This window comes from Mustela putorius, unplaced genomic scaffold (genome assembly GCF_011764305.1).
Source record: "Mustela putorius furo isolate JIRA1106 unplaced genomic scaffold, ASM1176430v1.1 tig00003845_pilon_pilon_pilon, whole genome shotgun sequence".
In the NCBI taxonomy this organism is placed as follows: Eukaryota; Metazoa; Chordata; class Mammalia; order Carnivora; family Mustelidae; genus Mustela; species Mustela putorius.
Window position 1 is genome coordinate 58,016,913 of NW_025421998.1, and position 22,521 is coordinate 58,039,433.

The 22,521-nt window shown below is 49.8% G+C and overlaps 3 protein-coding genes and 1 long non-coding RNA gene across 11 annotated transcripts in view; 1 reads left to right on the plus strand and 3 right to left on the minus strand.

The window, feature by feature from the left end:
* Window positions 1-2,087: 2,087 nt before the first annotated feature.
* On the minus strand, window positions 2,088-4,912 carry HOXA1 (homeobox A1). Of its 2 annotated transcripts, XM_004762534.3 has the most exons (3): window positions 4,373-4,912; window positions 4,075-4,169; window positions 3,425-3,591 (listed from the first exon to the last, which is right to left on the minus strand). In XM_004762534.3, the coding sequence occupies exons 1-2, from the start codon at window positions 4,721-4,723 to the stop codon at window positions 4,110-4,112; spliced, it is 411 nt and encodes a 136-aa protein (XP_004762591.1). In that variant the 5' UTR covers window positions 4,724-4,912; the 3' UTR covers window positions 3,425-3,591; window positions 4,075-4,109. The 2 variants fall into 2 exon arrangements, with proteins under 2 accessions (XP_004762590.1, XP_004762591.1); XM_004762533.3 differs by having other exon boundaries at window positions 2,088-3,591; window positions 4,075-4,912.
* Window positions 4,913-5,051: 139 nt separating this feature from the next.
* On the plus strand, window positions 5,052-8,644 carry LOC106006842. Its single transcript, XR_001181135.2, has 2 exons — window positions 5,052-5,190; window positions 8,509-8,644. It is a non-coding gene; the product is annotated as an uncharacterized LOC106006842 (long non-coding RNA).
* HOXA2 (homeobox A2) lies at window positions 8,188-15,733 on the minus strand. Its single transcript, XM_004762535.3, has 2 exons — window positions 10,854-15,733; window positions 8,188-10,208 (listed from the first exon to the last, which is right to left on the minus strand). The coding sequence occupies exons 1-2, from the start codon at window positions 11,242-11,244 to the stop codon at window positions 9,469-9,471; spliced, it is 1,131 nt and encodes a 376-aa protein (XP_004762592.1). The 5' UTR covers window positions 11,245-15,733; the 3' UTR covers window positions 8,188-9,468.
* Window positions 15,734-15,869: 136 nt separating this feature from the next.
* The window catches only part of HOXA3 (homeobox A3), a 45,437-nt gene continuing 38,785 nt past the window's right edge, over window positions 15,870-22,521 (minus strand). For all 7 annotated transcript variants that reach the window (XM_045062810.1, XM_045062807.1, XM_045062809.1 and 4 more), the window contains 2 exons: window positions 19,274-19,919; window positions 15,870-17,610 (listed from right to left, as the gene is read on the minus strand). In XM_045062810.1, coding sequence (XP_044918745.1) covers window positions 16,805-17,610; window positions 19,274-19,799 — 1,332 coding nt within the window. In that variant the 5' untranslated portion in view covers window positions 19,800-19,919 and the 3' untranslated portion in view covers window positions 15,870-16,804. The remainder of the gene's footprint in view (window positions 17,611-19,273; window positions 19,920-22,521) is intronic.

Here is a 22,521-nt window from a genome sequence, read left to right on the forward strand (position 1 = left end):
TGAGTAAATATTGATCGGTTTGAATCTGATTGCCCCAGAGGAAAACACCATGGCATCTGAATAGCCTCCAAAAGTAAACTTTCAAAGGTGAAGCCAAGAGCAGACTTCAGAGCAAGAACTCAACTCAGCCTTAGGTTGGGGACACCCTGAATTTCGGGAGTACTTTGAGTGTGAAGGAAGTGAGGAGAAAATGTTTGAAAACTGGAATTTTGTATTGTAATTATTCCAAGTCTCTAATTGACACTCTTGTCCTTTTTAAATTTATCAATAAAATGTTATTTTCTGTTTTCCATCATTTGTTGTTTCGGTCACCATTGCTGTCATTTTTTAGGGAGCTAACCATGTTCCTCAGAGACCAAAACAGAAAAAGAAAGATCTAGAAATAGGGTGTGATAAGGGCCTCTGATTTAATCGATTGGGACAACTAAAAAGATACAAATGTTTTCCTTGTTGAAAGGTATATTAATGTTTCCTAAATGCATTGCTTGTTAACTGATTTATTCCACGACCTAGAGAAGGCTTTGGATGTTAAGCCATAATTTATTGTTCTCCGCTTTCTCAGCTACATTAAAACCAGTACCTTGAAGACTAGAATCTCCAGGATTCCAGCAGGTCCGACCCTGCTTTTAGATATTGAAATCACGGCAATGGCATGCAAATGACACTTTAACACATTAAAGAATTTGGAAACCAGCCATCTGTTTTGCTGTGTGGCCTTACACTAATAAACAAAAGATACTATATAAGGCCAGGGTGGGAAATGAAAGAAAGAGTTGGCCGACTTTGAAGTTCTCCTCCATCCACTTGAGTCTTTCAGAGGCAACCCCAGAGCCCAGGATCCCAGAGCCAAGGGGAGGGCAGCGGGTGCCCTTGATATGGCCGCAGCAACTGCGCTTGCAAAGTCCAGGCTTGCCCCCTTTGACAGAAGTACAGGAAATCTCCTGGGTGCTCTAGGAGGCCTGCAAATTCCAAGTTTTTGTAGGCTTTCTCCTCCCTCTGCCAGCCCATCCTTTGTAAAACCCGCTTTAGAGAGGAAGGAAGTCGTACGCCTGTATTTGTGATGTTGTATTTCTCCTCTACCCTTGGAGCTAAATTAAAGCCTCTGAAAATGTGTGATGGTAAAGGAAAAGTGGTAAGAGGTCTGGGAGAAGAGCCATTTTGAACTTTAATTTGCTGGCTTCCTCTGTTAAAGAGCAGACACTTGCCTCAGTTGGAAGCTACTTGAACATCGAAAGACTTCAGGGCAGCTTTCAGAAGTTCACCTGGAAGAATCTTTTGAGCCCGGAGAAGAAAATAAAAACTTTTTTCCTGGGTTAGGGGATTAGAACTGGGTTATGGGTTAGAGCAGACCCATTATGGCCATGCTGGCTATAACATCAAAGCTGAATCTGATGGGAGTGAGATGTGTAACCCAGAGTGGGTGGGCAGGAGGCAGGACATGTAGAGAGTGGCAGGAAGGGATGGACATTGACAGGAGGGATGGGAGGAGAGATGCAGCAGGCTTCTGAAAACAGACCATGCTCAGTTTAAAGGGTGGAATATACTGGAACACTGCCTGACAAGCCGAAAAAGAAAAGGGGTGAGGTGGAGGCCTCATCCTCAAACAGCTTTATACTGGAGCTCATTAAATGTGAATCTCTTAGCTCTTGGTTCACTGATGTGAGGAAAGACGGACTGAAGAGTTTGGGCTTTTGAAGGGAGTTCTGTTTATATATATGTCAACATTCAGTTGGAGGTGAAAAGGTTAGCACTTGACCCAGGAAGTATCCATGTTTGTTTCAAAAATAGATCCGCTTCATAAATTTCTTCACCATTCATTTTTTTCCATTATGAACTTGGATTATTTAATAAAGGAACTATTGTTATTTTAAAGAAAATCAACCTATTAAATAGGCATTAGCTAGGTGCTATGACACGCATAGGGGAAATTTCAGCTTCACAATGGAAAGCATTTACGTTTTTTCAAGAAAAGGCTCACCTCTGAAAGTACACGCCAGCCTCCCCCCCACCACCCATGTGAAATGAACCAACATTGTTGGAACCAACAAATTGTAGCCAAGCCAAATACAGGGATGCTTAAGCATATGTGAAACTTGAATATATTTATTACAGACATCTTAAGACCCGTAAACTCTGCTCTGGATCATATTACTCCAGGATCTCAGAGCTGTTCATGATTGTACAGGAAAGGGGGAATATCATAGGCTCACAAAGAATAACTGATATAACTCAGTGTGGGGCTTTAGGGACATCAAAACATTGTGCGACATGCAAAAGACTATTCACGAATCACACAAAATATACATTCATTGTGCCATCCATCACATTAACAGTTGAGCTGAAAATACATCATATCCAGCTAAGATAACTGTGGAAGGGAGAAGCTGCTTTGAATAATACCTCTAGGTTCTGAATAATCCAGCACAAATTTTAAATAGAGTGTGGGCAGAGAAACAATCAAGGGGTGGGGATGGGGAGAGACTTAGCACAGGAAGCAAGGTTTTTGAACCTTGTGTTCTGTAGGCCTTCTTAACTCACTGAAAGAACAAATGCAGGCTACCCTCTGAGGCATCTGACTGAGTTTAAGTGAGCAATTTTATTCTTTAACCCATAATCACATATAAAATTGTACCAGCTTTGAGTTACCCACCCTGTTTTAGTCACTTAATCTAAACATTTCTAGAAAATCTGTATAAAGATAAATCTCTCAGGACAAAGTATTTACAACCAGCAAACACACACATGAAATTGAATTAAATAAAAGGATGAATTAATTGTGTAAACACGCTCATAGTGCAGCTCTTCTTTATGAGCTCCTGGACTCTCCTTTCTCTCCTACTTTAAGGGCAAAGTAGGGGAGAACTGTAAATATACAGGCAGGTAAAAGGCCTTCTTCTGACATGTTTCTGCTGGCAAAGGAGACTATACTCCAAAGGACATCTGAAAGGAATGGATTCTGTGGAAATCTCCTAAAAGTAGGGAAGGGTATTGGGGCTGTCAAAAAATTAATTATGGCACCTACTCTTCATCAAGGAGTTAGCACACACACCCAATCAAGCCTCTAATCTAGAATTCTCTGGAAACACATTATCCTGGCCAGGAGCTTCCCAGATAGGATCAGAAAGGAAGAAAGAGACTGTAAATGGAAAGGAAGATAAGCTAAGAATGTGCTTTGGGTAAGAAGTCTCCAGCTCTCAGAGTAGCCTGGGCTGCGGAGTCTGGGGCTGGGTGGGCCTCAGTGGGAGGTAGTCAGAGTGTCTGAGGTAGAAGATCCCGGGGAAGGAATGCAGGGCGAAGAGCTGGACTTCTCTGAGGATTCCTCAGCCTTCTCCTCACTTCCTGGCGGGGTGGCAGGAGAGATGGGCAAGAGGCCCTCCTTCTCTCGTTTCTTCTGCTTCATCCGGCGGTTCTGGAACCAGATCTTCACCTGGGTCTCATTGAGCTGCAGGGATGCAGCAATCTCCACCCTACGGGCCCGCGTCAGGTACTTATTGAAGTGGAACTCCTTTTCCAGCTCAGTGAGCTGCTTGGTGGTGAAGTTGGTGCGCACTGCATTGGGTTGACCCACGTAGCCGTACTCTCCAACTTTCCCTGCGGGCATGGTGGGGAGCGATGAGAGAGAAGGGTAAACATTTTTACAATGTATAGAAGATTCCCTACACGCTCCAGAGCAACATTCAGGTAAAGAGGTAAAGAGAATTTCGCCACAGAAACTGGGCTGGGTGACTGATGAGGTGTAAAGTGTTAATCCAAAGTCAACCATCAGCATGGTCAGACCGTGATTAATGGAGGCTGGAGATATTAACGGAACCACACACCACCACCACCCACACACCCCTACCCACTTCCTACTCCAGAACCTCTAAAAACTCAGCCCTTTGAGAAACACAACAATCCCAGATGCTCCTCTGCCCCACACACCTGGGCAATCTCTCCACACAGAACAACACCGGTGGGAAGCAAGAAGTTTTGTTTGTTGTTGTTGTTGTTTTAAGTATTAATTTTCCTTGGCAACTAAGCAAACAGGGTCCTTCCAGAACCATTAAGGAACATGCAAGGAATGGCAAGACTGACCTGTTTTGGGAGGGTTTCTTTTGACTTTCATCCAGTCAAAGGTCTGCGCTGGAGAAGAGGTCTCTGATGTAGGGGAGCGACAGGCTTCTTGGTGGCTGGCGTGGAGAGGGGACAAGGAGTTATTATACGTGGCCAGGGCCAGGCTCTGGTGCTCTTGTCCATATGAGTGGTGAATGTACTGAGGCGAGCCCACCGCGCCCCCAGCATAACCCTGGTGGTGGTGGTGATGCTGGACCATGGGAGATGAGAGATTTCCAGAGTAAACTGCGGGAGCGCACGAGGGGTACCCACCACTTACTTCTGCTTCCTGATTTAACGCGTAAGAGCTGTAAGGCGCGCCGAAGTTCTGCGCGCTGTAGCTTGGACCACAACTCGAATGGGAGTAGGACACCCCCAGGTTCCCGGGAGTCTGGTAGGTGGCCGGTTGGGGGTGGTGATGGTGGTGGTGGTGGTGGTGGGGCGGGCTGATCTGCACCCCCCTGCCCACTAGGAAGCGGTCGTCGCCGCCACAGCTGTTAGCACTGACCGCGCACGACTGGAAAGTTGTAATTCCATGGTCGGAAGGGTAGGCTCGAGCTGAGCAGGTCCCTGAGTCGCCACCGCTGAGGATAGGGTATTCCAGGAAGGAGCTCATTCTTGCATTGTCCATCTGTCACTGAGGGACGGGGTCCTGCGAAGCCCTGGGTGACCGTGCCAACTTTCTCACTTCCTCCATGGGGCCGGAGAAGAAAAATGATATGAATGTACAGTGCGCAAGAGGGGGGGCGCGAGGGCGGAGGGCGCAAGGGGAGGGGCACGTGACTAAGTCAGCCAATGGCGGAGCCTCCTGCGAAAGTTTGCTGGCTCCGGCGGTGATGGATCACCGTTTCAGTGGCATTTAAATCCCCGGCGCTCCTCAGTCTAGGTGACGCGCAGTCGCCCCCCCAGGCAGCCCAGGCGGCGGCAGCATCTGCGGCGGCTGCAAGGGCAGATTTCGGAGCTCTGGGCCGAAGGGGAGCAAAAGACACCCTCTGCGCGCGCCGAGTCCGCTCTCCCCACCTCCGGGAGGTGGGGGCTGGGAGCCATCCCTCGTCTCGCCCCCTCCCCACCGCGCAATGAGAGATGAACTGGCAAGAGGTGAGAAGGGAAGAGGGCTCCATCTCTCTTGGGTCGGGAATCAGTGGGCTAGAGCTCGCTGGTCTGCCACTAGCTCAGGTTCCGAGCCCGCAGTGCGCGGAGCAGGAAGGGTAGCTCCCCGGGCGCTTTCACTACACAGTCCCTGCTGTGGTGCCGGGGCAGTAAGGCGCGCAGAGGACAGTGGAGTAGGACGAGGCCAGGCCACCAGCTCTCCAAGCTCCGCAGGGAGAGGGAAGTGCGCAGAGGATTGCCTGGAGAATCCCGGGTGGGCGTGCGGGGGACAAGGGGAAAACAAAACAAAAACTTCCCTTCTCCAAGGAGGGTCTCCGAAGCCTACTCCCTCCACCCCAACCGATTATTAGCAAGGCAATGTGGAGGTTCTGTAATTCGACGCTCGGGAGCGGGGGATTGGTAGTAGTTAAGCTTGCCGGAAAAGGCCGGGGGTGGCCGTGCTCTTCGCCCTCCCTCTCTCCTCGCTCTCCGCCCCTTTCTCCTCCCCACTCAGCTTTGCTCCGGGAACCAGCCCTACGGGATCCGGAGCTGCTCGGCGGCTGGATTTTGAAGGGTAGGAGGCGGGGGAGAAAGATGACGCTAGCGGACGTGGCCAGCGTGGGGGCCGGGCGGCGCGCTGCAGGCCATCTGCCGGCTCCCTGGGATCCAGGAGCCTGCGCGCTCCGGCTAGGGCCTCAAAGGGCGAGACCACAGCCCAACAAAATACACTGGACACCCCCCCCCCCCAGCAATGGTGCTCGCTTTCTGGAGGGGGAATGTTAGGAGTGGTAGGGTTTCCTTTATCCACTAGCCGCCGCCCCCCCCCATTCTACTCCACGTCTGAAGTGGGTAGGGGCTGGCAGGTGGGAGGGGCGGTGGACAGATGGCTGATGGTGGACGGGATATTTTCTTCTTCCCCAACAACACCTCCTCCCCTTTGTAACTGACTGTGTAGTTCCTTGTGCGAACCTTCAAGTCTTTCCCTAGAGAGACGCGTGCAAATCTGAGCGTCATCCCAGGCCAGGGGTCCTGTTCTCCATCACCTTCATCCTACCCTGATGCTGACGGGGTCGTTAATTGCTGTTTACTATTGGGTTTCGTGTCAACCCTTGGCTTGTAGAGAGAAAATACCGAACTGAGACCGAGAATTGATGCATTCTTAGGTAAAAGAAATCCAGAGATCATACAAGAAGCTTTGCAGGCGATGCAGTATAGATTTTTCCCTGACCATGTTTACCACATCAGAATCGGACAGATAAAATTTATCTGAGGATGGGGTTCCCACTCCCCTCTAGCTTTCCCTCCCCAGTTAGAAGAAGGAAGTTTTGCTTGAGGCATGCACATTTCAAATGTTAGTCAACCTTTCTGCATTCTGTTTTCCACAAACAGAAGTCTCCCTCCCCCCAACCTGCCCCCACCCATAAGGGGAACTCTTGTCCCTCAGTAGCAAAGAAGCATTTACCCCCAAACATTTTCTTTCGAAACGGTATTTTTCTGTGACCTTTGACCCATCCCCAACCACGGTTAAGAGAGAGCAGGGATAGGAAAGGAATTCCTGCCCCAATTTCAGCACCTGGGGATGTTCATCTTCAGGAAGGGAAAAGGAAAGGCGGCCTTCCTGGAGGCGGCTTCCTTGGGTGCTCCAGACTTCCAACGATGGGAGAGAAGGGGCTCCTGTAGAGGAGGAGGTAGGACGTGAGAGGGTCGGTGTAGGCATTGCGGACGATCAGCTTTCCGAACCAAAGGACGTTCTTTCCCCTGGCCTCATTCTTGTCCCTTTGTTGGCTTCTGAACAGCCTGGGTTCGCGCAACCCCCTTCGCCGCAGGACTTGAGCCACAAAGCCGCCAGGGGCCTCAACCGCTCTCCTTCCTCTGCTAGTTCTCGGCCTCGGCGCTCCACTCCTTCCACTTCTCTTCCTCCCTCCCGGCCTCATTCCCGCGCCAGCACGGGAGGGAGTGTGTTTCTTGGGACCACATGCATGCGCTTGCACGTAAGCCCGCAAGGACTCGGGCCGGCGACCGATCCACCTCCGCGCACTGCTCCCGGCTCCCGGCAGGCCAGACTCCTGAAGCCGAGCCTGCTCAGCCCCGGCTGGCCGCCCAGAGCGCTGCTCTCCCGGTGTTGCTTACAAAGGCAGTTTAGTCTGGCCTCGAGCCCGTGAGGCTTCCGTAGCTCCGTGCTTTCCCCACCCTCACGAAACCCCGGGGTTCATACCGCCTTGTACAAGACCCTGGTTTTTTGAGCGTGTAGGCCAGCGCCCCACGACTCGTGCAAAAGTCTCTATAAATGCCCTGGGAGAGTGGGCGAAAGGAGAGCTCGGTTACTATTTAAATGATGGCCCGCGAGCGGCTTGCTAGCCTCAAAGTGCCTCTTTCAGGGCTCTTCTACTAGAAAGGGAAGGAGCAAGGAGGAGACAAAACGCCGCCGAGGCCCGGAGCTGTTCATGGCATCCGCAGCTCAGCCAAGCTGTTGTTTTAAAAGAGCAATAAAAATGAATTATGACTAAACGCCTTCTAACTTAATGCTTTCGGACGGGGATCCCGGGCAAATACGTAAGAGGATTTTTATTTGTGCATGTGTTCCTGCAATTGATCTCTTTGATGACATTCTCATTCATAGAAAGCGTTTGATTTATGAGCGTAGGACGAATCGCAAACAGCAGCGGCGCAGCCCTGGCTGCGGCCGGGCCGCTCTGCTCAAATCCGCGCCTGGGGCTGGAGACCCGCCCGGGTCCTCACACGCCTCCGCCGCTGCCAGGATTTAGGGGGCAAGGGGCTGGAGAAAGGTAGGGTGCAAACCCATGGAGAAAGACCGCGATTTCAGCGTAACTTCCAAGCCTTAGCTTTTAAGAGCCGGGTTCCTAAATCAACCCGCCCCCCTGCACATGTTGCTTACAGGCTGCGTTTTCTCACGGTAAGTTAGTAGCGATCACAGCAGAGCTCAGGGAGGGAAAAAAAACAGCATGGGGATATGTAAGAAGGGGGAAAAAAAACAGAACAACCCAGTAACGTGCCCTAGATCACATTTTATTGATATTTCATTTAAAGTGCTTTTTCTCCTTCTCTCTCTAGAAACTGGGTTAATTTATAACCTGGGGCGCAGAAACTCTCCATTTTAAATCTCAACTTGGTAACCTGACTTCACAGCTTTAATGATCCATTATTTGTCATGTAAACAGATTTAAGAATGAAATATTGATTTTTCTATCCCTGAAAAAAGAATCCTAGAATGACTGAACCAGGGGATTGGAAAGAACCCTTTCTGAAGTGCATTTTCCAGCCAGTAACCATTGTTTTGTTTTGTTTTTGTTTTTCTCTACCTTTTAGGTCTGTTTGCCTGGACCCATCAACAGCTGGGAGACTAATCAAACACACTGAAAATGTTTCCGGGATTGTGGGGGAGGGGTTGGAATGTAGATGTTTGAAACAAATGTGTATAAATAAATGAATTGTTGATAACTTAGTTATTGACCTGAAGACTGGTAGCTTGTTAAAGAAACTCCATGTTTCTCCTTCCTGGAGTTGGGGTTTCTGTAGGCACTTTATTTCTCCACTTTCAAAGGCTTGGGCTTGGCCCAACTCTGAGGCTGCCCAATCCCGCTTCTATTACCAATTTAAATCTATGGCTTGAACCTCTACACTAAAAAAACCAAATCCATTCCCTTTAAAAAAAAGAAAAAAAAAAAAGAAAAAGAAAAATACTTCTTGGAAGTCCTAACCATTTTCTGGCTTTCTTTTCGTTGGTGTCTATTGAAGACTTTGAACATGCCCCCTTAATAAATATATTAAAATTGAAAAAAGAAGATGAATTGTGACCAGAATTTTATTTACCAAGTTAGACTAAAGGAGGAAAAAGAAACCGTTATGAGCCTTGAGAAAGAGGGGGGGAAAAAAAAAAATAAGAAAGCTACTTATAGCAAAGGAGAATTTATTCTACCAAAAATACTCATGACAATGCATCCTAAGGTAATACAAAAATAAAAAGAAAGTGAAGATACAATTATATGATCACTTTCTTGCAGGCCTCATATATTGCTTTCAGAAAATCACATAGAGGGTAGTTGGATTCAATTTAGAACAACTAAAACTCCAAAATAATCTGTAAAAGATGGCTCTGAAACTGGACCAGGAGACTCACTAAACAGAAAATCTTCCACATTTAGAGGACAGAGAGGGTAGGTCAAGAAGAAAAGAAAATAAAAATCAACTCTCTCGGAATAAAAGAAGGCCAAACCACCTGGTCAAAGGGGTTTTTGTTTTGTGATGCTTTGTTTTGCTTTAATGTTTTTAGTAATTCAGATGCTGCAAGTCGATTGTGGTGAGTGTGTCTGTAAAAAAGTCAAAGCTGTCAGCTGAAATATCTACGGGACTGTCCAGGGAACCTGGCAAACTGGGCGAGACAGCATCTGAAAGCTGCAGGCAGGAATCTGTGGAAAAAACGTTAAAGTCCTGCAAAGAGGGGACCTCAAGGGCCTCGGGACTGTCATTGTTTAGGCCAGAGCCACAGTTCTGGCCCATTGTTGACAAGCAGTTAGAAACAGTGGGTGACTGATGCTGAAAATGTTTCAGATTTTTCTCATTGCTGGTTAGAGGCGAAACTGGGAAACTTTGGGAGTCGCCATTGTGTCCATTGGGAGCCTGCTGCTGAGAGAGGGCATTTTGCTGAAAAGTGTAACCTTCCCTCTCCAGAAGGGCCCCGGAGACGCTGAGGGCTTGCTCAAAGAGCGACTTCTCCTCCTCGTCCTCCTCCACTTTCTCAGAGTCTTCCAGGCTTTTAAATTTCCCTTCGCTGTTTTGGTTCTCCTTGCACTGGGTCTGCCTCTTGTGCTTCATCCTCCGGTTCTGAAACCACACTTTCACTTGTCTCTCAGTCAAATCCAGCAGTGCTGCAATTTCCACCCTTCGGGGTCTGCAAAGGTACTTGTTGAAATGAAATTCTTTTTCCAGCTCTAAAAGCTGCGTGTTGGTGTAAGCAGTTCTCAGGCGCCTCGAGCCCCCGCTGCTGCCATCGGCGATTTCCAGGGATTCTGCGGAAAGGGAAACCAACAAGAGACACACGCACAGTTGGAGGTGGAGGGGTCCGAGCGGGGTTATTCCACTGGAGAATAAATATAGCAGAAAAGATCAACTGCAACAAAATGGCCGCCCCTGGATGCAGTAGAGCTATTGTGCTGCCTTTCCTGGGAGCCCAACCGAGGGAGACCCCATCTCTTCCACCTCCATCAGATTCCTGCCTGTGGCTCCCCCCAACCTCTCCATCCGGGAGCAAACTTTATATTAGCCACACCACAATTTATAATTAATGCATCAGCTGCTTAGCTGAGCAAGAGCGATCTATCACTCTTCATTACTGTCAAAAAGCCAAACTCTAGGACAACTAGACAAGAGGAGGTCAGTTCCAACTCAAATAAATCATCCCACGTTACACAAGTTAGGGAAAGTTTCCCCCCCTTTCTTAAAAATATATATATGTCTCATTGTGCAGCACAGGATCCCTTTTCTCTCCATCAAACCCACTCCTGAGCCCACAGGGGAAGGGAAGGCAGCCAAGCATCTCTCCCTCTCTCTCCCCCTTCTCTCCCAGCCCACGCTCCCCTCCCCCATAACCGCTCCCCGGGCAGCCCAGAAGGGGAGAAGGGTCCCGGGACCTGGGGCCAAGTCTCTGGACTGACCTTTGTGGCTGAGGCAGGCAGGGCCGGTGGCGGCGGCGGCGGCGGCGGCGGCAGAGGCGGGCGGCAGCGCGGTTTTCTTGGCCGCCTTCTTCTCCTTCATCCAGGGGTACTCGGGCGGCTGCAGGGCGCCGGCGGGCACTGGGCTGCCGCGGCTGCCCGCGGGGCTCGGCTTGGGGCGGCCGCCAGCGCCGTGGCGAGGGTGACTGCCCGGGTTCAGGCTGGGAATGGTCTGCTCAAAAGGAGGAGGAATCAGTGTCGAGTGTGAAAGCGTCGAGGTCTTGATTGATGAACTTTGAAATGTATCAGCGACAGGGGGAAAAGATGTCAGGCACTCAGCGAGCGACGGCTGGCTATTGATAAAACCAATCTCTCGCTCAAATTCGTAATTCATGGCCTTCTCCTTGGAGCCCCCTCGGAGAAAAAGTTCCCTCTTCTGGAGGGGCTTTGGGGGGGCAAGGCCCAGGAAAAAGGCGAGAGCAGAGGGAAAAAAAAATCTATCATAGAAGATCGCTGCTGGGGTGTTTTTTTTCTAATTCACTGATTACAGCCGTATGGGGACCGCGCTACTATTAAACTATTGAATTCATGGAGACAAGGTTGAAATTGGACCGAATTGGCTGTCACATGATTGCTTCTGCCCAATGACAATTTGGGCTTTAATCAAAAGAAGCCACTGTCTGTTTGATTGATCCAAAAAAGTCGGGAAGGAACGCCTCATTGGGGGCCAGCGAGGCTTTATTTACACTTTTTTCAGGGCAAAAATACATATATGTGGGTGTGGGTGGGGATGCCCGGGAGTGCGTGGGGGCGAGGGTGCCTTCCTGCCTCCTGATTAGCACAGATCTGGTGTGTGCGTCTGGGAGTGTGTGGAGTGTGAGTGTGTGCGAGTGTGAGCCCTGCTGCCGGGCCCGCCGGCGGCCGCCCTCTGCCTCCCCCGCACACTCCGCGCATTGTTTGGGACTGTCGGGAAGACGCCTCGCACCTCACAAATCATTTAAGCACCTCAGTCTGACGCCTGCAGTCATTAACAAAGTAATCCATTAATCTTCAAAGTTTTGACACCCGAGAGCCCCGCATCCCAGCCACATAAGTTCTGCTAAGGCAGGAGGAAGGAGCAGAGGGAGAGGGGAGATGAGACCGGGAGAAGAAAGAGAGAGGGAAGAGGGAAGGAGGGAGGGAGGGAGTGAGAGAAGGAGAAGGAAGAGAGAGAGAGAGAGAGAAGAGAGAGGAGACACAGAAAAGAGAGGGTTCATTTTGGGGGTCTCCCCTCTTTTATTTCCTTTTCCTCCTCCGCCTTTTCTAAAACCAGTTTCTGGATCTCGGAAGTGATCTGTTTTCCTTCCTCTCCGTCTTTCCCTCTTTTCTTCTTTTTCCCTCTTCTCCCCTCTCCTCTTCCCTCTCACTTCTATCCATCTCTCCTTCCCCAAACCCCTCCCGCATGCCCTCACCCCCCCCCCTCCAAAGCCCAGCTCGGAGTCCGCGCCCTCGGACCCGGACCCTGGCCCATTGTTAGCCGGCTTTTCCACGGCAGCTATGCATCTGGCTCCAGAGGGAAGCGGAAGACGGGAGGCGGCTCTCGAAGCTTCCCAGCCTTCCTGTGCCATCAACTTTTCAAGAGTGGCTCGAGAAAGATAGATGCATGTGCCAAGCAAGACAACAACCCCAGGTCCATGTGTCCAAATCCCTGTAGCCAGGGCGGCGGACACCCAAAGCAGTGCCACCTGGAGCAGGCTCCTGCGGCTCCTGGCATTCTGGGTTTCATACCCGTAGGGCTCGGGTGCGGTGAGTATTTCTGATTTCCAGGAAGTCTGTTGGAAGTTAGCAGCAGGGAGGGAGAAGGCGCTTGTTCCTCTCTCTCTCTCTCTCTCTCTTTTTCTTTTTCTCTCCTTCTTCTCCTGGTCCTTGTAGCTCTGATTGTGGGCTTCTGGGTTCAGATGCAAAATGTGCTCCCTGGCATCCCAGATTGTCTCCTGCACCTTTCTGCTCCTTGGCCACCTGGGATGTTTGCACTCAGGTTCTGCTGCGGGAAACAGTACCGCAGGTGAGAGAGGGCAACCTCAGGAGGAGTTATAAAGGTTCTCTATTCTCTATTCACGCTTTCTTTTTTTCCAATTCGGAGACTTGAGACTGAGGGCATCTTGGACTGTGCTGGAGGTTTCAAAAGATAACACCTTTGGGTACCAAACAATAACTTTTTAAAAATCCACCGAGCCAGAAAGAGGGGAAGAGGCTGAGAGAGAAATCTGAAGGTATCTCTTTTCCCTCAGACCCTGAGGATGAAGATTCGCTTTTGCTTCCTTTGAAATGGACCAAGTGATCAGACTCCCCCAGGCCGGCAGGCATCCGTGGCAGGAAAATAAATCATTCTGATGGCCAGGGAGAGAGAGGTTGGTGGGGGAAAGAAATCTACACGGAAAACAAGAAAGGCCAACCGCGGCACAAGGCTAGGACTCCATTTCTGAGGCCGGCATCAAAGGGGGCTTGGGTAGAAATTAGATATAAAGTGGCCTCCATCATTGACTAGCCCAGAGCATCGCCTTACAGATAGAGATGCTATTTTGGAAAATGTGAGGTTTTTCAGTTTTCTTGCTTTTATTCCAAACAAAGCTCTGAAGGAAGTCTGGGTGCGATCAATCTTGCTCACCAAAAGCCTTGACAGCTTCTGGCCCTTAAGAACACATTTCAGCTTCGAGCTCTTTCCAAGATCAAATGTGGCCGAGCAAAGAGGAGAGCAGGAAACGCAAGTAAACAAGGAAAACTAGTCTTTTTAAAGATCTTTTTGGCAGCAGGAAGAGTTATAAGGCGGCTTTTAGGAAAGGTGCTTTTGCACATTCTGGGATAGTGGCTTTGGCATTTGTTGTTACAGAAATAATATTGAGGGGTTGAGGGGAGGGAGAGTTAAGGAGAGGGAACAGCGCTGCCCCCATATCGCTGAGGCTTTGTCAGGGGCTGCGTGGGTGAGAGCTTTCTGCTCGCCTCAGCGGCCTTAATTCAAATACCATCTGGAAGCAAACCCTTTTCTTTGACCATTCAACACTGAAATCTTCCCCAAATCTATTACTTTAACTCAGGAATATTTCAATAAGGACTTATTTTTAATATCTTAGAAGCTGAAGGTGAGATCAATATTTTTTTCCTTTGAAACCTAAAATGAATGTTTTGACTGCTAAGATATGGGAAATCATACTGGAATCTCATTTAAAAATCCGTGCCCTGAGGGAAGGAGGATGCCTCCAAACCAGTCGCCTCTCAGCTAAACGGTAGATTTTAGAAATGGGTTCAAACAGTGGTGTCTCCGAAAGATTTTCCTCTGTGAACGGATAGCGCTGGCTAGCTTGTTCTCTCTCTCTCTCTCTCTCCCTCACACTCTATCTCCGCTGTTCCTTATTTTGCCAGGTAATTTTATATATGTCTGTAAAATTATTACTCATAGAAAGACTTCTGTGGTTGCTTAGCCTGTTCAGTTCAGATCTGAACAACCAAAACAGCGGAAGCTCCAGTCCTCACAAAGACTGGATTTCCAGCCTCTGCATTTCTGAGGTGCGCCATATTTTGGCAGGGAGGTTGGGGTGGGGTGGGGAGCAAATCTATTCCTTCCATAACCCAAGCTCTTTAAAAATCCAGAAAAACATGTATGTGTCTCAAGAGCTCCAGACAGATGTGGGAGAAGCATCTCTGGCTGTGAGAGAAACACCCAGATCTCTACAGCTCCCTGGCTTTGCATCTTCCGAGCATTTTTCTTTTTCTTAAAATGTGAGTAGGTCCCCTTAAAGCAGCTTCTGTGGACCCAGGAGATACCCCAAAATGGCTCCAGGGCCTATTTCTAAAGATCATCTGAGGGAGCTTCTCAGGGGAAAGATAGAGGCCATGATGATGGATATTTTGGATTGCAAACAAAATGGCGACATTTTTCATCTCCGTCTCTGAAAGATACAATCCAGGGAGAAGGAGGATTTATTTCTCACATCAGATGCTTCTGATCCGAGACGCAGGTGGTTTCTCACTTCCAATTTAGAAAGGGAATGTTGATGGGGATACAGTCCTGAGGTTTTCACTTTCTGAATTTGGTTCCTTCTCCAAGCAATTCTTTAATATAAAAATAAAAATATTTCCCTTTCCTGTGCCTGCTTTTGGTCTGCCAGCCAGTGAGCTGGCAGCCCTATCTCCAATCCAGGAGTAGAAATGTAATGTTTAGCTCCTGCAGCATCAAATGAAAGAAGTACTTATAAAATTGCATTTTTATTAGAAAGATACCAATCTCCTTTCTTTCTCCTCCTCCCCGGGGCCATAAAAGGAGAGTGAGGAGGGATGAAGGAGAGGAAATAAATCCAGGGGATGCCAAATCCTAAATTCCGGGATGAAGAAGAAGCTGGGACGCCAGCAGTCCAGGAAGGGCTTGGGGAGGCTCCTGGGAGTTCAGCCTTTCTTCTGCTGGATACCTGGGTGAAGCTCTGTCTCCTTCGAGCCTCCTAGCTCCAGTGGCGATTTTAAGAGTCATTCTCTCCTCTTGGAGCGATAAGAGACTGAAGAGCATCCACAGAGAGTCCGTTTGCTCCAGAAAATGCTCTGCATTCTCCGCATGGCTCATGATTCCCAGGGTTCAAGCATTGGCTGGTCCGCTTTGACCTGGAGGAAGATCTTGGAGAAGACATCCCTGCCTTACTCCCCAGCGGGGCCGCTCAGGCACCTGTGCGTCCCCGCCCCGCTTCAGGCCGGCTGCCTTTTGTTTGTCCCGCAATCAGCAGCTCGCAGCCCCTGCGGGGCCGCGCAGGCCCCTCCGCGGCAGCTGGGAATCAGGCAGCCCAGCGGGCTGGCGCTCGGCCTTTCCAGAACTGCCCGCCTCCGGGAGCTCCTGCAGCCTTCCCAAGAATTCGCCATGCTCCCAGGCGAGCTGCCTGGCCAGGCCGCACTCCCGGAGCTGGAAGGCTTGCCGCGGCCTGTTCAGCCACTTCGCCTCTGTCTTAATTCCACGCAGACCCCCATCTTCGGCCAAAGAACCCCTTCTGAACACGGATATTATTCAGAATAAAAACTTTATTTATTTATTTTTTGTTTAGTTTCTCAGAATGTGAGCAGCAAGGAATGTAGAACTCTCAAAACAAATCTAGCATTTTTCACGTTTACAGATTTTTTTTTTTCAGTTTCGCCGGATGTTACAATCCTAAATCACTGTTTTCAAAAGCTGGATCCTCTCTGGTATTATTGCATCATTACCGTTTTTATAAAGGAATTATATTTTCCTTCCAAATAAAAAAATTTTTTTTCTATGTACGCCAATACACTATTGAACAAAAGGCCCAAGAAACCTTCTGAACAATCAGGGTACAGAATTTCTTTAATATAAATACGAACGGATGGGGATAAATAATATTTAAAACTTAGATTATTCAATGCTTGCAAAAAAAATATAAATAAATCTGACTGTTCACCAGCATACACACACGGAAAGACGTACACTTAGTCATCCTTGCACAGGGAGCCCCTGTTTCAAAGCGCCTTTGATTTTTTTCTCGCTCTTTACAAGAAGTGCAATTAAAAAAAAAAAAAACTAAAAATTAAAAAAAAAAAGTATCTGCTTCCCCTCGGGAGCCATAATGTACGAACAAATTCACATTGAAGAACTCGGCTAGAAAATTTGTTCATATACCCTGTTTCTGTTCAAAGAATAGAGAAGGTAAAGGGTGCAGGGCTCGCGGCCGAGCGAGGGGTGGGAGGAGATAAACATCGCTACTGATACTGACAGCCATTCCAGCAACCAAGATTGCTACGTCACATAAACTATAAAAACGCGTTACCAAAGAAAACAAAAAGGGGTGGGGGTGGGGGGTAGACGGGGCGGAGGAGAAAAAAGGGAGAGCAAGAAGAACTTTAAAACCAAACCAAAAAAAAGTAAACGTAGAAGAAAGGTGGGGGCAGAGGGACTCTCCTGGCGCGCAGCCCCGAGCCCACCATCACAGGTGGGTGAGCTTGGGGGCTTCCTGAATTCTTCCCTGAGAAGGATGGTGGGCGGTAAGGTCCGTATAGGTGGGGTGCGGCTCCCCTGGCCCGGGCCCGTGATGGTGGCCGCTGCCCAGCGGCCCAGCTCCCCCGTAGTCCATGGCTGCAGAGGCGGCGTGGGGGAGGTGAGTTAGGCCAAAAAGGGCAGGCCCAGAGTTGCTCATGGGCTCCACATAGCTGCCCCCCACGAAGACGGGGCTTCCCTGTAAGTGTGGGGTCCCATAGCTGCCGTTGCCCTGCAGGCCATGCGCGTGTGGGTCATAGTCGGGTGTACCCCCCGCTCCTGCCCCCGCCGCGGTGTAGCGCTTCTGTGGGGGCGGTGGGGGCGCGCAGCTTGGCAGGGGTGCGGGGTAGGAGGCGGGGGGCAGCCCATAGGAGCCCTGGGGAGGCTTGGAGAAAGGCGGGGGCGACTGGGGCTCATACGGGACGCTGTTGACCAGCGAATGCATAGAGTTCAGATAGCCGCCTGCGCCAGGGGGGACGGGGCTGCGACTTGGGGACTGGCCCCCTGATGACGTCAGCATGCCCTTGCCCTTCTGATCCTTCTTGTACTTCATGCGCCGATTCTGGAACCAGATCTTGATCTGGCGCTCAGTGAGGTTCAGCAGGTTGGCCATCTCCACCCGGCGCGGCCGGCACAGGTAGCGGTTGAAGTGGAACTCCTTCTCCAGCTCTACCAGCTGCGCGCTCGTGTAGGCGGTGCGCGCCCGTTTGGACGACGCCTGCCCAGGCGGGCTCTTGTCGCCAGCGCAGCTCTCCCCTGCGAGGACAGAGGAGACAGCAAAGGAGAATGGAAGAGAGCCATCAGGGGCTGCCTCAAGCCCCGCCTAGCCCCTGACTCCTCCAGGCCCCTCAGTTGCTCCAGGCACCAAGATCCCTCTGTCAGGGCCCAGAAAAGGGGATGAGGAACTAGGTCCCCTCCTCTGTCCTGGTGGGGAAACAGTGCCAGTAGCTGGGTAGCTAGCCCCTCCTTCGGTCAAGTTGCAAGTCACAAGCTTCCCTAAGGGAGGAGAGGTAAGGAAAGAAAAGCAGAACCCCCAGTTTGCCTTCCTGGAGCTATTATCTTTGTGAATCATTTACTGATCCTTCAGGCCTATCAGACTTTAGGCTCCCTGTGGGCGGGTCTCCCATGTTCTATCCCTTCACAGTAACGGGAATGTGGGGCACCTAATACACTGAATAAACCTTTCCCTAATTCACTGTCTGACTGAACGATTGGACAACTTATTTAGTCTATCCACTGGAGATGGGTGGAGTGGAAGCCCTATTCTGAAAGGCTTTCTGTGTGCAAAGAAAGAGATCCCACTGAAAGTACCAATTTCTGGTGGGGTGACCCAGCCCCTGACTCTGGGTCTTATAAATTAGGGCTCTTGGTGTCATCAAGCAGCCTCCCCATTTTCACACACTAATCTTGTGCCCTCCTATCTTCCCCCTCACTCCCAAATCTCAGACTCTGGTGTGTGTGGGGGGGGGGAGGGGGTGGCCCCAGATGCTGAGGCCTAGAGCAGAGTACTGGCAACTGGAGAAGGCAAGGGAAAAGGTAACCAAGATGCTGGGAAGCCCAAGACCCAGGACCTGTCCTTCAGTCTAGTTCCTGGAGGCCCATGTGGTTCCTATTAGCATGACAAGTCCAAATCCCCTCCCCCAGGAGATCTTTGGCTGCCTTCATTGTACTAAGTCTGAGTAGGGCCTTCCCAGAGGTAAGGCAGCCACTCCATCTACTGGAGCAAAAATTTAAAAATAGGCTCTGTTTATAACCAAAGCTTGAATTCTCACTTAGATGGTGACTAGGTGTGCTTTTATCCTGCCACATTTCAGTGTGGAGTAGATGTCACTGTTTCATTAGAAATGAGGACTTGTGGAGCACCTGGGTGGCTCAGTGGGTTAAGCCTCTGCCTTCTGCTCAGGTCATGGTCTCAAGGTCCTGGGACTGAGCCCCTCATCGGGCTCTCTGCTCAGCAGGGAGCCGGCTTCCCCCTCTCCCTCTGCCTGCTTCTCTGCCTACTTGTGATGTCTCTCTCTGTCAAATAAATAAACAAAACCTCAAAAAAGAAGAAGAAGAAGAAAAAGAAGAAAGAAAGAAAGAAAGAAGGACTTGTGCTAAAAAGAGAGAGAGTGGAGCTCAGGTTTGTTGTGCCGAAAGGTCCTAACTCCAAAAGTGGAATAAGAAGGGATTCCAAGCTCCCTAGGCCCCACTTGCTCTTGCATAAGTCAAGAGAGACTCCCATCGGGTCTTTCTCTGGGGTTTCCTGGTCAGAGTCCTGTCACCCCCCCTAGTTGAAGGAGAAGGAGCAGTTTACTCTTGAAGGTGTTCCAGTGCTCCCAGACTGTACTGGCTGTGGCTGGAGATGGCTGGGGGGGACGGAGGGGATGGGAAGCGGGAGCCAGGCCAGAGGACCCTCCTCCACAAGGCACCCGTTTACCTGAGCTGGAGCCGCTTGTTTTCTGCTTTGTGTTTTGCCGAGACTCTTTCATCCAGGGGAAGATTTGTTTGGCCACGGTGGGTGAGTTGAGTAGGGGGCTCTTGGCTGCGCTGGCAGGGGTGGGGTTGCTGCTGGCATTCTGAGGTGGGGAAACTGAAGAGGGGGGAGGAGGCGCAGCAGGAGCCGGTGCTGGGGGCTGCGGCGGGGGTTGCGGCTGCTGTGGAGCTGGGGGCGCGGCCTGGGGCGGCGGCGGGGCCAGAGGTGGCTCGCCCAGGCCTGGGGGCTGACTGGGCGGGCCGCTCAGGGTGCGCAGACACGCCTCGCTCAGCTCGTGCGCCTTGGGGTGGCCCCCGCCGCTGGTGGGCGACTGGAGGGAACAGGCGGGTCGGTGGTACTCGCCATCAGCGCCCAGTGCCGCGGACGCCGGGTACGGCTGCTGACTGGCATTATAAGCGAACCCGTTGGCTGCCTGGTAGGGGTAGCCACCGTAGATCGCGGAGCTGTCGTAGTAGGTCGCTTTTTGCATCGCGTTGTTTCACAATCTTGATCGCGCACACTGACAGGGGCTTGACACCCGTGAGGGCGCACATTGGCACGCCCCCGCGGTCACGTGACGCTCCGCCGCCAATGGCCGCCCCGCGCAGACCTGGGGGGGCGAGAATCGCAGCGCGGTGAGGGCTCCGCGCAAATCCATCTTACTCTCAATAGCTAAGTGACATGAAAGCCATAAAAGAAAAAGTGGTCAGCAATATTTAGCAGCACGACTTGGCCCCGGGCGCAGAGAGCCGCGCTATAAAAAGCCGCTGGAATTTACTGGCAGCTACAAATATTTGCTTAACTTGCGTCTGGAGTTGGGGGGTTTTCCGGGGAGAGAGGAGCAGAGTAACCGAGGGCTCGAAGCCCGGTCTCCAGAGCTGGAGTCCAAAAGAAGAAAGGCTGATGGGCTAGAAAGGAGCAGGGCTGAGATCCTTCCTTTCCAGGGAAGGAGAAACTTGGGGTGTCCCTTCATCTCCGCTCCTTGGCCTCGTCCAGTGAGACCCGGGGCTCCTTGCCTCTCAGGATCTTGGGGAAGGGGCAAGGGGGCAAAGGGGAGAGTAGGTTGCCAATTTGTTCTCCAGTCGCTTTAGGACTAATATTTGTCAAAAAGAGCCCTGACGCGGGGGGACTTCCCATCCAGCCCCTTCTTGGATCTTCCAGCACCCAACAGAGGTATGCACAAAAAACTCTGAAGCAATTGCCCTACTCTACCCCCGATGGATTTCAGAAGCTGAGCTTGTTAGGCAGTTAATCTACCCCTGTGCGGGGATATGACCTACCTCTTCCAAATGAGCCCCTTGTGGCCAAGAGGGGGGAGAAAAAACTTTAGAAAGAACATCCTGTATGGGAGGGACCAATAACAACACTGGCTTCAGCAAGTTAAACTCAAATCCTGGACAGTTCTTTACTCCTTTCCTCTCCTTATTTTCTCAGGCAGGACCCAGCAAGCCACTCCCACTTCTTTCCCCCTGTTACAGAAGGTCCCCAGACCCTCCTGCCTTGGGCTTTCTGAGGTGCTGTTATTCAGGGCAACTATCAAATTCTACCTGTTAAAACATGATGGATTAGAGAAAAAAACCAACCCACCAGGAACCTGAAAAACCAGCGTTCATCTCCATGACCACGGCTTGAACTCTCCCTCCAACTTAACGATAATAGGTTCTGTCTTAGAAACTGCTATGTAATTTGATGTATGGGGGTCATTTGGCTCCGGACGAGGGATGGAAGCGCAAGCCATAAAATCCTGCCAGAGTTCCCTGATCTTTGTGTGCTGTTGTTGTTGATATTTGTTACTTAGCCGATTTACCTGCTTCAGAAACACCAAGCAAAGGTCAACCCTGAAAAACTTAAAAGCAACTGAAAGCCTCCTCAACCCTTTTTAAAAATTTACTATTTAGAAAGCAGTTTGCAGAAGTGAAATCTATGTTTTATTTTTGTTTTCAGCCGTTGCATGGTCAGTCTCTGGTTCTCAGCTGAGAGAAGTTCCATGTGAGTTCATATACACACACATACACACACATAGGATGATAGTTTCTCTAACTATTTAAGAAAACATAATGACAAATTCATAAAGAAAATGACTTAGTTCACACCCTAACTATGTATATTTCAGTCCTGGAGTCATTCAAGTTCTCTAGAAATTGCAGACACTTTGTTAACTAGAAAACACCATCCACCAAGAGATGATTACAATTCTGTTTTTAATAATGGGCTTCTCTGGATTTTATTATTAAACCAACAATCTGACCAACATCTGGAAAACAAGCACAATTAATTTTCCAAAACCTCAATTAAAAATTAAGCTTCCCTTATCTGAACTTACTGTGTGTGATCTTGAACCCTGGAGTATTGTTTCTATTTTGGAATAGATAGGAAGCTACAGATACCATGATCGAAAATAATAAAGAATAAAATAAAATTTAAAACTGAATAGCAATCCAATGTCTCAGTTTCCTGTTCTTTCACTGAAAACAGTTCTTATTATATTTGGCAGTGTTAATGTCTGCCATTATAAATTCTTAAGATACTAGGCCTGTGTAAAATAAAATGTCAGGTTAAGAAAATTACTCCAGACACTTGAGCAGCAAGATATTAGATAAAACAAAATGAAGGTGATTTTGAACGTGTAACATTTCAAGTGACTTGCTAATCCATTATCACAAGCTATATTGGCCTGCTGCTTACTTAAGTCTTTTCATCAGGTTGTGCATTGTCTTGTAAATAACAAAAATACCATGAAAAACCAAAGAGCATACAACAGTCCCTATAATATGAATTCACCTCAGAGATCCCACCAAAGTCCTCCCTATTGTTTGAGGTCAGCAGACACCTACCGTGGGGCCCACACATTTCCCCCCTCCTGCCCTCACCCCAGCCCCCAAAGTTTGCAACCTAGTAAAGAAGTTGGATATCTGCCAGTCTGGAAACTTGCTTTGCACCCGCAACCCCCCCCACCCACCCCGCCCAAGCAAGGGCTGGGATGGGAGGAGATTCCTCCGAAAAGATCTGTTTCTGGACAATAACCCCCAGGTGCAAGAACTGAGAGTTGAGAAGGCTAAATTGAGTGCAGAAAGCAAACCCTATTGTCTTTCTGGAAGATCTGCCCAAATTCAACCTCCTTCCTTCAGAGACCGCTCCCTGTTTCCACTCCTGCCCCTTCCTCAGCCTGCCCTCACCCCGAGTTTAAGCGGGAATATCGGGTAAGAGCCCCC

Excerpts from the sequence above, each read along its gene's own strand:
- HOXA1 (XM_004762533.3), bottom strand. The coding sequence starts at position 4,723 with ATGGACAATGCAAGAATGAGCTCCTTCCTGGAATACCCTATCCTCAGC. Across the intron at positions 3,592-4,074 it reads AAGAAACCCTCCCAAAACAG|GGAAAGTTGGAGAGTACGGC; the intron begins GTCAGTCTTGCC and ends CCATGCCCGCAG.
- HOXA2 (XM_004762535.3), bottom strand. The coding sequence starts at position 11,244 with ATGAATTACGAATTTGAGCGAGAGATTGGTTTTATCAATAGCCAGCCG. Across the intron at positions 10,209-10,853 it reads TGCCTGCCTCAGCCACAAAG|AATCCCTGGAAATCGCCGAT; the intron begins GTCAGTCCAGAG and ends CCCTTTCCGCAG.